This window comes from Eriocheir sinensis, chromosome 45, assembly GCF_024679095.1.
Source record: "Eriocheir sinensis breed Jianghai 21 chromosome 45, ASM2467909v1, whole genome shotgun sequence".
NCBI classification, from domain to species: Eukaryota; Metazoa; Arthropoda; class Malacostraca; order Decapoda; family Varunidae; genus Eriocheir; species Eriocheir sinensis.
In genome coordinates, this window is record NC_066553.1 from 13846843 (window position 1) to 13863705 (window position 16863).

At 37.0% G+C, this 16863-nt stretch overlaps 1 protein-coding gene across 4 annotated transcripts; it reads left to right on the forward strand.

Annotated features, from left to right (window-relative positions):
• Positions 1 to 2105: 2105 nt before the first annotated feature.
• Positions 2106 to 14862, forward strand: LOC126980772 (uncharacterized). Of its 4 annotated transcripts, XM_050831054.1 has the most exons (8): positions 2106 to 2419; positions 6014 to 6106; positions 10791 to 10879; positions 11178 to 11483; positions 11686 to 11900; positions 12209 to 12553; positions 12742 to 12858; positions 14305 to 14862. In XM_050831054.1, exons 3-8 carry the CDS (start codon positions 10792 to 10794, stop codon positions 14458 to 14460), a joined length of 1227 nt encoding a protein of 408 aa, XP_050687011.1. In that variant the 5' UTR covers positions 2106 to 2419; positions 6014 to 6106; position 10791; the 3' UTR covers positions 14461 to 14862. The 4 variants fall into 4 exon arrangements, 3 of the variants coding, with proteins under 3 accessions (XP_050687011.1, XP_050687012.1, XP_050687010.1); XR_007733599.1 differs by lacking the exon at positions 10791 to 10879; XM_050831055.1 differs by lacking the exon at positions 2106 to 2419 and having other exon boundaries at positions 5278 to 6106.
• The last annotated feature ends 2001 nt before the right edge of the window (positions 14863 to 16863 follow it).

Genomic DNA, 16863 nt, shown 5'->3' on the forward strand with positions numbered 1-16863 from the left:
CCGTCGAGGAGGCGCTGAAACTCCACCAACAGATCATCACGTCGCTCACGGAGGTTTTGTGACATTTTGTCCATCTCCATTGCCTTCGGTGTCGTCCTGTCCAAGTATTCCCACTTTCCTTTGAACCTTTTGAAAAGTTGAATTTCAGGACCGCTAGAGGGTCCAAAGCAAGTGAAGAACGCCTTCTCACAGATTAATTCGTAAATGTGGTGGCGACAGGCAAGGTGGAGGACATCACGCCCTAGTCGTTGCTCTACAATGGAACATGCCACCTGCTGCCAAACCAGTGTTAGAAGCGGTGGTGTCAAAGGAGAGAGCAACCACCCGATTCTCAACTCCCCAATCTTCGAGTGTTGTTATAATGGCGTGAGCAGCGGCCTGTCCGGTTCCATTGGGGAGACTAGGCACGGCGAGGAGCTTTTCCACTCCGTCTCCGGAAACCAGTACTGGAAGACGGTCGACGGCTGGGCCTCCATCCGCTGTGGGGATGATCTTACCATCCCAATGAACAGTGAGCGGAACGGACGGCTTGAAGGATTTCTTGATCTCCGCAGCCGCTACAGCGCGGAATTTTCGCCGATCCCGTCGGAAGGACTCACGATTTATCACGAGTTGATTGGGATCGTGTCCGAGGCTTCGAGCAGCAGCACTGATGAGGTGAACTGCGTCACGGTCGGAAGTCAAGGTCCGATCCAATGCGGCAGACAAGTGACTGTCCAGTACCTTCTTCGACGATCGCGGACGCTTAGACGGGGGCATCTGGGACGCAGATGGACCAGCGCCTTCATCAAATGGTCGTTTTGGGGAGCACGTTGAACTTGAGCTCGATGAAAGTTCGGCCGTTTCATCCACCTTCTCTTGCTCTTGAAGAGCCTTTGTCACACGGCGTTGCTCCTCTTCTTTTCGTTTCTTGCGTCGAGACTCTTGCTTTGCCAGGGACATGTCCCTTGAAATCATCGACCCTCGCCTTCCTTCCTCCCTCTGAGCCTTCAAAAACTCCCGATCTTCTTCCAGCGTGATCATCGACATCGCATTTGCGTGAGCAATGTCGAAACGATTTTCGAGCGAGTCGACGAACTTTCGCTCATTCGCCTTTTGGGTCGCTGTTGCTCTGTTCTTGTTCTTTTTCAGTGCCACCCATTTCTCATACAAACGGATGATATTTTCTCTTGCTCGCTGCGGCTTCTGCATAGGAATTCGAGCGCGCTTCCAGAATTCTTCCACCACTGCCATAGTATCCACTGCTGCGTCGTTCTTGGTCTTTCTCTGTTGCAGATGGTGATATAGGAACACCTGCAGCACCTGCTTCTTTGACGGCAGCTTAGTTCCAGTGATGGAGTGCTCCAACGAGCCAAGTAAATAAACCTCGGTCTTAGATCTTGTAGATGCCATTGCCACGGTGAAAAGAAAACAGTAGGCTAAGGCAGTGGAGCGCACGCTGTGCAACAACCGCCCCGCAGTGACGCGTGTAGCTGACTGAACAACAGCTGCACAGCAGGGCACACTTGTCACTCAACACTGCCCCAAAACATACAAGAATTGAACGTGTACCGTACGCGACTTACTACGCGTTTTATACGAGTTATTATGTTCGTGCCAGGTTTGATGTTTGAATTAACAATTATTATAGAAGGTATATTATACAATATGCAATATTATCTGGAATACTATCATATTTGAATCTTGCATTAGATTCTCTCAACATCACACACTTTGAACGATATTTGCAAAATAAGGATTTTGACACAATTATTCCAAACTTTGACCTCCTTGAGCGACCTCTTGATATTAATATTTTAAAAATATTTTACACACGTTGCTTCTGGTCGAACCTCACAATTTGGGCGCCCGCCCCAGTATAAAATCTAAAATTCGAATTTAAGTGTGACCCCCATATATATATATATATATATATATATATATATACATATATATATATATATATATATATATATATATATATATATATATATATATATATATAAACTTATGCATTACTCCATTATAGTGTGTAGTGTGGTGGAACCCCGCTATTAGGAACTAATTTCCAGTATAACGCTCCCATTTCTTCCCCCCCACATTCCCTCCCTCGTGTTCTTGAGGATTATTCGCCTAGAGAATAATTGACGAAATTTCACTACAATCATCGTTGTGTTTAAGTCAACTGCCCATATAATTAACCTAATATTTTCCACTAGATATGTTCGTTTCTATAATTAATTGAATGTAACTTAAATTTCTGTCACTAAGTAATAAATTTAGTGTTTAAGTCGAGCATCACGACATTCGGACACACTCGCCAGCTTTGAAACAAAGAAGACGCCCCGCCAGTTTCCTCACGCTGGTCAGGGTGACACGGTCAGTCGGTCACCGTCACTCAGTCTCTGTGGGCATTGTGTAGTGCATGGACGGTCACATTGTGAGTACTGCATCATCGTTTTCGCTCCCTCCCCTCACGGTTTAGCATCATCCAAAGTGAATTAATACCTTTTATCTATATAGTGCTAAATACTCAGTGCTATAATTATATCATATCTTTTTATTAATGGTGCTCAGATCTATGGACGGCAGAAGCTGTACACCAAAACAACGTCCATCACGCATTCACCCCTCCCCAGTGATTTCTATAATGTTTGGTTTCGTTTGCATACATAAGATTGTGTTGTGTTTTTATATTTTTATGCTAACTAGGAAATAGATTTAGCTACACAGTGAAAAGCGGCAAATTCAATTAATCAAACTTTTAATGTCTAGATTAGGTGAGGCAGGTTTTTGTTACAGACCCGTGAGCGAAGCGAAAGCACACCAGTTAAACCTGTGGCCGCAACACTGCATTAAACATAGCTTAATTAGTCTTATATCGGGGGCTGTAATGACCAGGGACGTCTCTCTCTCTCTCTCTCTCTCTCTCTCTCTCTCTCTCTCTCTCTCTCTCTCTCTCTCTCTCTCTCTCTCACACACACACACACACACACACACACACACACACACATTTAACGTGGTTTGACACCAGAAATATTGTACTTACTATATTATGTAACTGTACGAGATAGAGAGAGGGAGAGAGGGGGTGATATTATTTTCTTCCCGCCAAACTTGTACTGTACTGACGGATAGCGCATACTGCAGCATAGGACAAGACAACGATAATATACTAAATAAATATCACACGCATGCACGCTCTCTCTCTCTCTCTCTCTCTCTCTAACGGTTTGGTCCATTTCAGGACTGCATGCCTAAGAAATATTTACTTCATAACAATCAGTTCTAGTTACTTTCCTTATGTGCAAAATTTAAATATAAAATTCTTAGTACTGCTGCCTTATGTAAGTACCTTTTTAGTATAATTTTACTGCACAAATTTTGATTAACTCAGGATTAAATAATGGTATCTTTCTTTCAATAGATGATTTTAACCGTCACAATTTCTACGTTATTCGTGATGCTGTTTTAGTGATGAAGTCATGATCAAAGTTTTCTCCTTCATATAGGTACGCTTTTATTTTTTTTCATTTATCTATTTAGTTATTTTGACAAATAATGTATAATCCTAGAGTTTTGTAATTAGGTACATATTGGTCCGTAGAATAATATGTACACTTGCAAAAGTTTTCCCCACCCTATATAGGGAAAGTCAAGTCCCTCTGCCTCATAGGCTTGCTTCCGAACACATTCCCTCGCTCTTCACCCAGGGGAATAAGGTTAATGCATCTCTTGGGACACGGGACTGAATAGGATTAAAGAAGACAGGTGTGTGTGTGTGTGTGTGTGTGTGTGTGTGTGTGTGTGTGTGTAGAAGGTGAATAAGAATACAGAATCATAATGACGATAATGAATATTATGATTATACTTGTCATTATTAGTGTTGTTAACATTATTGTTACGATTACCATTATTATTATTATTATTATTATTATTATTATTATTAATATTATTACTACTACTACTATTATATACTATTATTATCATTATTATAATTAATAATAATAATAATGATAATATTAATGATAATTGTAATAAAAATAATAATAATAACAAAAATAATAGTAATAATAATACTAGAAATAATAATGATGGTAATGATATTCTTCTTCTTATTATTATTATTATTATTATTAATGTAAAGAGAATACAGCGAATATGCTTCTCAACCCCCTTCTCTCTCTCTCTCTCTCTCTCTCTCTCTCTCTCTCTCTCTCTCTCTCTCTCTCTCTCTCTCTCTTTAAAAAAAAACATGTTATAGGATATAGAATTTAGGCAGAGAGAGAGAGAGAGAGAGAGAGAGAGAGAGAGAGAGAGAGAGAGAGAGAGAGAGAATCTGACATTCCAGCCAGTGTTGCAACAACTATGTTTTTTCACATAGATCTAGGTCTTTTGCAGTGATCTAGGTTTCTGGGTGTTTTTGGTAAAGTCCATAAATCTAGGTTTTTTTCTGTTAAGTAATATTTTGAAATATTGGTACAGTGACGAACAGAGTGACACGTTTTAAATGCATCCGCTGCTCCCTGCCTTACCGTACGGCAGACGAGGGAGCAGCGAACGCGTCTAAAACGTGTCACGTACAAGTACGACTCGTACGTAATACGTATCCCCGATTCTCAGACCTCAGTTGCTTCCTCTCTGCTGGTGTTAGTACTTACGGAGCTCTTTCATGTTTCACCATGAGTGGTGACGAGGATCAACCTGGTTGCAGTAGTACATACCATTCACCACCACGTAAAAGCAAAAATGTGGTATAAGCAAGCATTCAAACAGGAGTGGCTAGAAGAAAATTGAAAGCATGAGTTAAAGCTGATCCTTCAGATATATTCAGTGCGGTTGTGTGTGTGACACAACAATTAAAACTGCAGTAAGTCACGCTTGTTGAGTCACAAAATTCCATAAAACATGCAAAATTATTAAATGCAATGATGTTTAATAATCTAGTTTTTTTACGAATTCTTGATGTTTTAGGCAACCCATCTAGGTTTTTTATGTTTAGGGAGTGGCAACACTGATTCCAGCTCATTAAGAGATTTAACGGCAAGGAAGGACAAGTGACCTGGCCTCACCTGCCTCTACTCTCTCTCTCTCTCTCTCTCTCTCTCTCTCTCTCTCTCTCTCTCTCTCTCTCTCTCTCTCTCTCTCTCTCTCTCTGGATATTGCACGCTGTGAGAGAGAGAGAGAGAGAGAGAGAGAGAGAGAGAGAGAGAGAGAGCACACACACACACACGTGCGGTCTTCGTTAATCCCTCCCTTCTCCCAGGAAATTTCCCTTATCCCCCTGGGTGGGGCCACTGTGTCCTAGGGAATGGCTATGAGGAGGGAATACTTGACTTGACCATATAGGGTGGGGAGAACATTTGTTGGTGACTACTAGTGGTTAGCGCGACTGATGCCCGTATGCTTAGACAAATGTGTAAAGTGCATTACATTTCAAAACTGTATAGCTACTTAAACAAAAAATAAGCTTATGATGGGGAAATAGAAATCTTATGATGGGATGATGGGAAGCTGATAATGGTGAGCAGCACACACAAATATGGAATAAACTTTTTGTTCAAGAATACAGTAAGAATCAGGTTTTGAAGTGTAATGCACTTTCCTCTACACATTTGTCTTAGTATACGGGCATGACTCACACTCAGGAGGTCCCGGGTTCGATTCCCGCGGCGGGATGGAAAAAATAACTGGGCAATTTTTCCCCACACCCTAAGCCTCTGTCCACCCAACAGTAATGGGTACCAGGTGTAATTCAGTAGTTGTGACACCGTTTCCTGGGAAGGTAAGCTGTGGTAGCCCGGATGTCACAGTAGCCCTGTGTTCCGAGGTGTTGGATTCAATCCACCACAGGCTCAAAGGCCAATTAGACGGGAGATGAGCGCCCGCGGCTACGCACTGCAACAGCGTATGCCCCCAACTTTACATTTACCTTTACTAGGATATGACTAATATCAGAACCCATCCATTTTTTTGCACATTTTGTAGCATGCTAACGTACTTACAATTTCACCAATGTACTCCACGCTTGCAGATATTCTACCACCAAGCTCAGAGAGAAGGAAATTCCAAGGATCACGTATTGCAAACGGGCGACACACTGGGCAATTTTGGGAGTTTACTTCAGGTACGGTTGTAAACAGTGCTTGTTTGCACATTATATATATATATATATATATATATATATATATATATATATATATATATATATATATATATATATATATATATATATATATATATATATATATATATATATATATATATATATATATATATATATATATATATATATATATATATATATATATATATATATATATATATATATACACTGTCAGTTCACATTAATGCATCATAAATCCTTACTCTAGAACTGTAGGAAAGTATATGAGTACCATACTAACAAAATGAGTGGTACTGTTCTTCATGTATGTTCAATGTGTTCCTTTGAGAGTTATGAGTTCAGGAGATTTAAATCTCATGTATTGCGAATGCACAGAAACAGCCGGATTTTTAATTTCATGTTGCTATGAACCTTGTGCATATTCAACGAAAAGCTGGAATGCCTTTAAAATGCATGCATCCAGGTATCACACTGAAAGAAATACAAACTTGGATGCAGATAACACGCTAGCTGCAGCTGCAGACTTTTCTTTTAATGATCCAATGATCGAGACTTTAGTAGACAAAGATGCAAGTAGTTTCAATGTAACAGAAATGAAAATGCAGAATTTGCTCTCAAACTAGAGACACAGCACAAAATTCCACAGGTGTCCATTGATACTATAATAGAGCATACATCCCAATTGATTTCACATCACATTTCAGAAGTAGTTAACAGTGTTAAGACTCATTTACAACCAAAACTGTCATCTGAAGACTTGAACTTCGTAAACGGATTTATTAAAGATGTTAAACTTAGTAATGTTGAGAATGAATACAACAGAAAAAAGTACTACACCAATTATTGTAGCCTCGTACAACCACAGGAAGTTCTCCTAGGAACAGAGTTTAAAGCTGTTAAAGGACAGTTGAGAGAAGTGAAGAGATATGGATATTGTATTCCGTTGCAGGAAACTCTGCAGGCTTTAATTAATCTCCCTGAAATAAATGCAGCAGTTTCGACTCCACATTACTCGGAATCCAGCATGATGAAAGATGTGTGTGATGGAGCGTACATGCGTACACATCCATTGTTTATAAAGGACCCAAATGCTCTTGCCATAATTCTGAATCACGATGACATGGAAGTTGCTAATCCACTCGGGAGTCATGTTAAAAAAATAAACTGGCAATGTTTTATTTTTCTCTTGTGAATATTCCACCGCAGTTTCGTTCCAAGTTGGCAACCATCCAGCTAGTTGCTATAGCTAGAAGTAGGGACCTTAAAAAACATGGAGTTGACAAGTTATTGGAAAATTTTGTTACCACACTGAATGAATTGCAAAGCACAGGAATCAAATTCAAGGTAGGCACATCAGAACGTCTCATGTATGGAGCCTTAGTAATGGCGCCATGTGACACCCTTGCAGCTCAGTGGATAGGAGGCTTTAAAGAAGGAGTAGGCTTTGCAGTTAAACCATGCAGAACTTGTGAAGTAACACAGAGTGAGGCAAGGAAACAATTCTCTCTTGAATCGAGAGAACGAACCCTGGTAAAACACAATGAAAGACTTGAGAATCTTGAGTTGGTAAGTAAAAAGTCTAAAGAATACTGGAGTAAAATCTGGGGTATTAAATCAAAAAGTGTGTTGTGCAGGATAAATGAATTTCCCTTGAACAAATGCCTTGTTCATGATCCAATGCATATTTTAACTGAAGGAATTGTTCCCTATGAAGCAGCAATAATGCTACGTGAATTCATTTTTGTAAAAAAATATTTCACACTTGATTACTTGAATAATCAAATAGACAGCTTCCCTTATAGTTATTTGGATAAATTCAACAAGCCTGAACACATAGAACGAAAGAACATTCTAGACAAAAAGCTGAAGCAAACCTCAGCTTCAATGATGACTATGTGCTATATTATGCCATTCTTAATTGGTGAGAAGGTGAGGGAAGACGATGAGCAATGGAAGAATTTTTTACGAATTATTCAAATAACAATACTGGCCACTTCCCCAAATGCAGATCTTGATACTGTGGGCCAACTAGACCAGCTTGTTAGCAGCCATCACTATAAATTTCAAGAACTTTATCCTACAGAATCCATCACACCAAAGTTTCATTACTGTTTGCATTTGGCAAATCAGATTAAGCAATTTGGTCCAGGTCGTAATCAGTGGTGCCTGCGCTTTGAAGGAAAACATGGATTTTCAAACAAAAAAAGTGGCATAATTTTAAGAATTTACCAAAATCAATGGCTGATTTTCATCAGAAGTACATGTGCTACAGAATGTTAGGCTCTAGTCCGATGCTTTTGGATCATGCAGGAAATTTCCTTTATTCAGGTGATTTAGTTATAAATGTTAGCAAAATATATATTGAGAAGGACCTTCCAGGATTGAAAGAACAGTGTCTGAATTTATTCACAAAGCACCATTTGAATACTGCATACCCACTAACAGGTTACATATCACCTGAAGTTTGCATTCATGGGCACACCTATAAACCTGGAATTATTTTGCAGCTTAATCATGTAGAAGGTGTTCCAACTTTTGGTCTTGTGCTTCAAAACTTCATACATGACAGCATGAAGTTTTCATATTGGAAAACTTGATTACTTCAGGATTTGATGGCCATTATAATGCATATGTTTTGAAAGCTACTGGAAATAAAGTAGTAGAGAGTTTTATTGATATTGAAAACAAATGGCCTTTGAGTGTATACCATGTCAACAATGAAATGTATGTTACCAACCGATATTGTCACTTTGTTGAATTTATATAGACCTATGGTAGCACTCATGAGCATGATGCTACACTGCATCATAGGAGAAGGAAAACTGATATAAAACTACCTGCTGCTTTATAGGTTGTGTCTACATATTTAAGGTTGTATCACATTGGCACATTTTCCTGCGACATCGTGTTGAGCAACGTCATTTCCGACGACCTGCCGTCCTCAGAAATTATCACTGTCGTTTATTTTTCTTCGACTACAACAATTAAACAATTGTCTTTGACAATTTCCAAGGACGGCAGGTCGTCGTAAATGTTGTCGCACAACACGATGTAGCAGGAAAATGTGCCTGTGTGATACGGCCTTAAGATGAATTGTAGGAGAAGGATGTATGTATCTATAAAATTCACTGTCTGTATGTGTGTGTGTGTGTGTGTGTGTGTGTGTGTGTGTGTGTTGTCTCGTCAACACAGCCACATAGTTAGAGCCAGATCAACCAAACTTGGCATGAAGATACATGGACACCTCTAGATTGTCTTCGGGGGGTCTAAATTTGGGTACCCCCTTCGGTAGCCACGTTACAGGACGCGCCATGTGAGGTGAAACTTTAATGAAAACATACTTTCCCTCATAGCGACTTAATGGTTAGTCTGATCCCATGTTTGAGGGCATACTTCCTTTGCGGAAGAACAAGATCTACAACTTTGATCTCTATGAAAATTTCTGTATCTGTGACAGAAATGGTGTTTTTTGGCACTTTTATGTTATTTTGGACACTTTCATGTTACGGCTGAATTTCTTTGCCTCATAGCGACTTAACGGTTCCACTAATGCACCTTCCCTTATAATCATTCTTTCTACAAATAATGTCTGTACAACTTTGCTATCCATAGAAAATTCTGTATCTGTGACACAAAATGCACTATTCAGTATTTTTGTTACCGCTTAGGTAACCGTTAACTTATAAAAAGCGAAAAAACGCAATTTCCGTCACATATTCTTTTTTTTATTGATAGCGAAGTTATAGAGCTATTTTCTCGAGACAGAATGGTTATTAGAAAAAGTGCAACACGGGAACTGTTAAATCTCTGTCATCCAAAGGATCTTACCGGTACCATGAGCGTGGCCAAAAATAACAAAAGTGATGTAACGGTTCTCTCTCTCTCTCTCTCTCTCTCTCTCTCTCTCTCTCTCTCTCTCTCTCAACACAACCAGAGAGAGACACACACACACCCACACACACACACACCACAGCGAGAGAGAGAGAGAGAGAGAGAGAGAGAGAGAGAGAGAGAGAGAGAGAGAGAGAGAGAGAGAAACAGACACACAGACACACAGACAAACAAAAAGAGAGAGAGAGAGAAAGAAAACAACCCGGTCAAAGCCGGGTACCTCAGCTAGTAAATAAATAAGTGTGAGGGGGATAGGATGCCCTACACTATGGTCTCCCAGAAACAGTGGGCACACCACACACAGAGAGAGGAGTGTATAGACACCCTTAAAACCACTAGATTGCGCCTTTTCTGGGGTGTACCCTTTCGGGGTAAACAGCCTAGGTATATAGATGGATGGATTGTAACACCAATGGAAAGAAGTAAAAAAAAAAAAAAGAAAGAAAAAACATGGAAGGGCAATTTAACCTACACCTATCGCAATTATTAAATGCTTTGTATCAGTCAGTATCTGTGATGCATTTGTGTGTTCCATTGTGTATATATATATATATATATATATATATATATATATATATATATATATATATATATATATATATATATATATATATATATATATATATATATATATATATATATATATATATATATATATATATATATATATATATATATATATATATATATATATATATATATATATATATATATATATATATATATGTATGTGTGTGTGTAAAATCAAAACTGATTTACAACTGTGTCAACTATATTCCTAAAAATGCTCCAGAATGCCAGTTTTCCGTATTTGGTGTGGTGATCGCATCATAAGGAAATCGGTTGTGTCAGTAGCAGAAATTGAAGAACTAAAGAAAAAAGGTAAGAAAATGTATGCATGTGCATGTAATCTGCAATGTTTATTTTTCTTTATTTCTTTCCAGATACTTCCTTGACACTATTCAATAACAGATTGGCTTTCAGATGTCCTTTTATCAAAACTTTTATATCATCAGATAGTCTTTGTCACCAATTATTACTGTATATCAAGGTTCCCTATTTTTGTATTATTTAGTGGGTTTTTCTGTGTATTTTAGAAACGTAGTGATGGACACACATATATGCAACTGCTCTGCCCATTTTGTGTTTAAATACTTTTCAACAGTTTTTCTTTCAACAGCAACACAAAAACTCTGTTTGGAGTTGGTAGGACCTACGAAGTTAGTTCTAGAGAAATGTGGTACAGAAGTGGACGACGATGAGGTGTTGGAAGAAATTGCTGATGAAGTCTTATTATTGTTGGCTGATGGACAAACTTATACACCATCTGTAGCTCAGCAAATACCTGACTCTGCTCGAAGTTTGGTAGCATGTACTACAGGCGATGTACTTCAACCCAGCAGGAGTGCAAGTGACAACGAAGTGGCAAGCACAAGTTCAAGTGGGACAGAGGCATATGCCAGTCACAAATCATCTAATACATTATGTAAGTATGTCATAACTTTTTCCCATTGTAAAGAAAGATGTGTTCCTCACTGAAATAGATGACCACAGAGCTTGTTTTAGTAATATTTAGAATATTGTCTCTTGTTAAAGTTGAGGCTATTATAGGAACATACTTCCATCAATAAAGTTTACATTTACTTAGAGGAAAGCGCTAGCCACTTTTTATGCTTACTTTATTGCAGCATTGCCTCTGCCAGAACTCTCACGGGCAACCCGAGATGACTTACAACAGGGAGATAAATCAAGACGGGTCTGGTTGCAGCTGATAGAAGAATCCAAGAACTACTACATGAAGTATTGCCCTCTGCTTGATGAAAACCCTTATGGGGCATACAAGATTATTGGAGAGATGTTAGCTGCTTACCCTAGTATCGAGAGGGAAGGGAAACATAAATGGGTAAGATTTTTTTTTTCTTTTTTATCTACAATACACACTTTCTTCATAAATGTCCACCTTCAATGAATTCTTATGCTGTATATACATTGTTTAGTTTAATAACGATATTTAATTCCAACAAATTCAAATAATTTTTTTAGCCCATATACACTTTTGTGGCTAGAAAATAGCAATAATTAAAAAAAGTGAGGATAAATTAGTGAATCCCTTCCTAAAGTGGCAGAATAGCCACCTCGACAAGGCACACATGCTGAGTAGTTGAAGTTATTTGTTAATTCAAATATTTGATATTTCCACATTCATTTCAGAGCCAGTATGCGAAAGCACTCAGTCAAAGTATACGCACAGAGCGTTTTAGACGTAAAAGAAAAAGCCTTCCTGTAACTCCACAAGAACAACAGCTGCCCCCTAAAAGGTTCACTGTGGGAAAGCACATAGTTACAGACGCCAGTAATGCTCTTCCAGAAGAAGAGTTTGAAAAGCATGTTCTTGAAATCCAGAAGGTTTGGAATACTTCAGCATGCAGTAGCTCACATGTAGATATGCTGCTCAGGGAATCCTACTGCAACAGAAGACAATGGTTGCCATATCTACCAAATGGGAAATTGGCACCAATACTGGAGAAATTCCCATGTTTTCAAGAGTCAAGCTATGTAAGTAAAGAAATTATGTTAATCCTTGTTGTTTTTGCATGCAACTATTAATTTCATTTCATTTGATAACCATTCCTTCAAATTCTGTTGTTGATGATTTTATTTACTTATTTCTAATCCATAATTTCGAACAATAGTGTTTGATTTTCCTTTTTTGTAAAAGACAATCTTTTGGATATTCTTTCTAGGTACTGCGTGAAGTGGAACGCATGTTGCTATGTGAAGTATCAACATGGAAGGACAGATTGGAGAAAATTGTTGAGGCCCTGAGCGATCAAGTACCTTCTAGTGCATGTAACAATGATGTAAGTATTTATTTTCTTGTAAATGTGTCAGTTTATTGGGTGCGTGACTATACACTTGCCCCATCTGGCATGTCTTCTATATAAGAATACATTTACGAGAATTTTTTTTAAAGTTTCTTAACACACACACACACACACACACACACACACACACACTATATATATATATATATATATATATATATATATATATATATATATATATATATATATATATATATATATATATATATATATATATATATATATATATGTAACTTGGGGTAGGTATTGCAAACCTTAAATGAGACGAAAGGCGCAGTTGTTTATATATATATATATATATATATATATATATATATATATATATATATATATATATATATATATATATATATATATATATATATATATATATATATATATATATATATATATACTTTATCTTTACTGCTTTTTTCATGCCAACTGCTCTTCTGAACTTGCTAACTGCATGCCTTCCCCTCTCCTGCGGCCTTGCTGCACAAGACTTTCTATTCACTCTCACTCCTATTCTGTCCAAATCCCTTATGCAAGAGTTAACCAATATCTTCAATACTTCATTGTTTCCACTGGTAAACTCTGGAACTCTCTCCTTCTTTCTGTATTTCCTCCTTCCTACGACCTGAACTTTTTCAAGAGGGAAGTATCAAGACACCTGTTTCAATAAAAAGGACCTTCTTTTGGACTTGTTTTCCGTTGGGGAGCTGGCGCGTAAACACACACACACACACACACACACACACACACACACACACACACACACACACACCAGGCTTGGGTCCAAGTACATGTACTCGTACTTAAGTACACAATTTAATGTACTCGTACTTGTACTCGTACTCGGGCTTAAAAATTCCTCTGTACTTGTACTTGTACGTGTACTTGAGCTCCAGAGTCCAAGTACTCGAGAATTTTTCGAGTACTTTCGTCAACAAACAAAACTAGTTCAATATTGCATTAACTAAGATTGTTACGAGTTTCATTAACCATTCTGCACCACAACTTAACTTTGATGTGTCTCATTAAAATTAATTATATTATAAAGTAGATACATAGGTATACAGTCTTCTGATGACAAAGATATGAAGGTTATATCAGTAGAAACAGTACTTGTTTTTGGATTCGAGTACAGTACAAAAGTACTTGTACTTGTACTCGAGTACAGCTGTAAAACTGAGTACTTGTACTTGTACTCGTGGCATCATCAAGTAATCGTACTTGGACTCAAGTACAAAAAAATGTACTTGAACCCAAGCCTGACACACACACACACACACACACACACACACACACACACACACACACACACACACACACACACACTCTCTCTCTCTCTCTCTCTCTCTCTCTCTCTCTCTCTCTCTCTCTCTCTCTCTCTCTCTCTGTGGGCAAAGTGAAAATCAATAGTTATGATCACTTTTTCAGAATGATCAGCATACCGTGGACATCATCAGATTCATTGAAAAATCTGTTGCCTTTAAGAAGGGTAAAGGCATTAAATCAAAATCCTGCTTTACGGTTGCGGATTTTAACATCTCTGATGCTGACAAGAATGACTTGTGCAGTGTGCACCTCCTCTGAATTATCTCCTCCTCACATTGTGATGTTTCTTGATGGAAGTAAATATGTGGATGGATATATTGTGGGAGATAATTGTAAGATTGCTTGCAAGAATCTCAAAAGTGCTGGAGAAATCTTTATAACATTATTGGCTTGTTATTATTGCTTTGATTTCTCATATCCCCGTATTTACTCTCAGCTCTTGGGGTTCCTACAGCAATGTGTTATGCATGACCAGTATCATCTTGAAAAGTCATCTGACTACAAGCACTTCATTGCACAATGTCAGAGTTTCATTGGATAAGGATTTTAGGTTCCCTAGATTTTCATGTTCTACACCTTTTAACCTTAAATTAAAAAAAATTGAACTTCCAATTTAAAAAAAACTGACTTTCAGATTGAAAAAGCTGACTTTCAAATTAAAAAAAGTTGACTTTCGAATTAAAAAAACTGACTCAAATTAAAAACAAAACTGACTTTCAAATTATAAAAGTTGACTTTCAAATTATAAAAGTTTACTTTCAAATGAAAAAAGTTGAACTTCAAAGTAAAAAAGCTGACTTTCAAATTAGAAAAAAAATTATTTTCGTCTATTTCCACCATCACTGATTTCCAACACCACCCATTTTCACCATCACCCATTTCCACTACCATCACCCATTTCCACTACCACTACTCATTTCCATTCTCCCATTGCCATTCACTCATTTTCACTAATCCAACTCCACCATCACCCATTTCCACTCACCCATTTCCTCCACTACCCATTTTCACCATCACCCATTTCTACTCAACCATTACCACAACCACCACTATCACCACTACCCCCACAACCACCACTATCACCACCACAACCACCACTATCCTCACAACCACCATCACGACAACCATCACCACAACCACACCACACCACAACCAATAGTTGTGGTGATAGTGATGGTTGTGGTAATGGTTGAGTAGAAATGGGTAGTAGAGGAAATGGGTGATGGTGGAGTTGGATTAGTGAAAATGGGGGAATGGAAATGAGTAGTGGTAGTGGAAATGGGTGGTGGTAGTGGAAATGGGTGGTGGTGAAAATGGGTGGTGTTGGAAATCAGGGATGGTGGAAATAGAAGATTTTTTTTTTCCAATTTGAAAGTCAACTTTTTTAATTTAAAGTTCAGATTTTTTAATTTGAAGTTCAGGTTTTTTAATTTGAAAGTCAACTTTTTTAATATGAAGTTCAACTTTTTAAATTTGAAAGTCAACTTTTTAAATTTGAAAGTCAGTTTTTTTAATTTGAAAGTCAGTTTTTTTTAATCTGAATGTCAATTTTTTAAATTTGAAAGTCAGTTTTTTAATTTGAAAATCAACTCTTTAATTTGAAAGTCAGCTTTTTTAATTTGAAAATCAACTCTTTAATATGAAAGTCAGCTTTTTTTAATTTGAAAGTCAGCTTTTTTTAATTTGAAAGTCAATTTTTTTAAATTTGAAAGTCAATTTTTTTAAATTTAAATGTTATAAGGTGTACATGCATTTTTCTCTATATAAAAGAAGATGATGTTATTAAAATGTTTCTCATGTTATCTAAAAAAATTCTGTTTTGTATTTTTCACTATGGAAGAAGATGATGTTACTAAAATGTTATGTAAGGATTTTGTTTTGTACTTTCCACTATGAAAGAGGATGATGCTACTAAAATGTTTATCATGTTATCAGAGAATTTTATGTTTTTATTTTTCCATATGAAAGAAGATGATGTCACTAAAATGTTTCTTATGTTATCTAAGGATTTTATGTTTGGTATTTTTCACTATGGAGGATCTATCTATTTATCTATCTATATACCAAAGCCGCTTACACCAAAGAGGTGTAGCTAGAAAGGGTACACCAAGGGGTTATTATTATATATATATATATATATATATATATATATATATATATATATATATATATATATATATATATATATATATAAGCTGTGTATTGCCTTGCCTTTATATATATATATATATATATATATATATATATATATATATATATATATATATATATATATATATATATATATATATATATATATATATATGTGTGTGTGTGTGTGTGTGTGTGTGTGTGTTCTTTAAACCACTTTTAAAAAAGTGTTTGAAGAAAAACGAATTTTTCAGTTATAAACGGCTAGATCCGTTTTTAAAGTGTAACAGGCACTAAAACGGCTGGATCAGTTTTTATAAAAACACATCATGAGCACACTATTGTTTCATTAAAAATGTCATGTTTTGTTAAACACATTATTAACAATAAAACGGAATGAAGTTTTCCAGTAAACACCTTGTTTTTTTAAACACCTCTATAACACTAGTGTTTAATTAAAAATGTAATGTTTTGTTAAACGCATTATTAACAATAAAACGGAATGAAGTTTTCCAGTAAACACCTTGTTTT

Bases quoted from the DNA above. Each gene is read 5' to 3' on its own strand.
- LOC126980772 (XM_050831053.1), top strand. From the start codon at position 5,995: ATGTACTCCACGCTTGCAGATATTCTACCACCAAGCTCAGAGAGAAGG. The intron at 12,554-12,741 runs GTAAGTAAAGAA...TATTCTTTCTAG, and splicing joins GTTTTCAAGAGTCAAGCTAT to GTACTGCGTGAAGTGGAACG. The intron at 12,859-14,304 runs GTAAGTATTTAT...TCACTTTTTCAG, and splicing joins CTAGTGCATGTAACAATGAT to AATGATCAGCATACCGTGGA.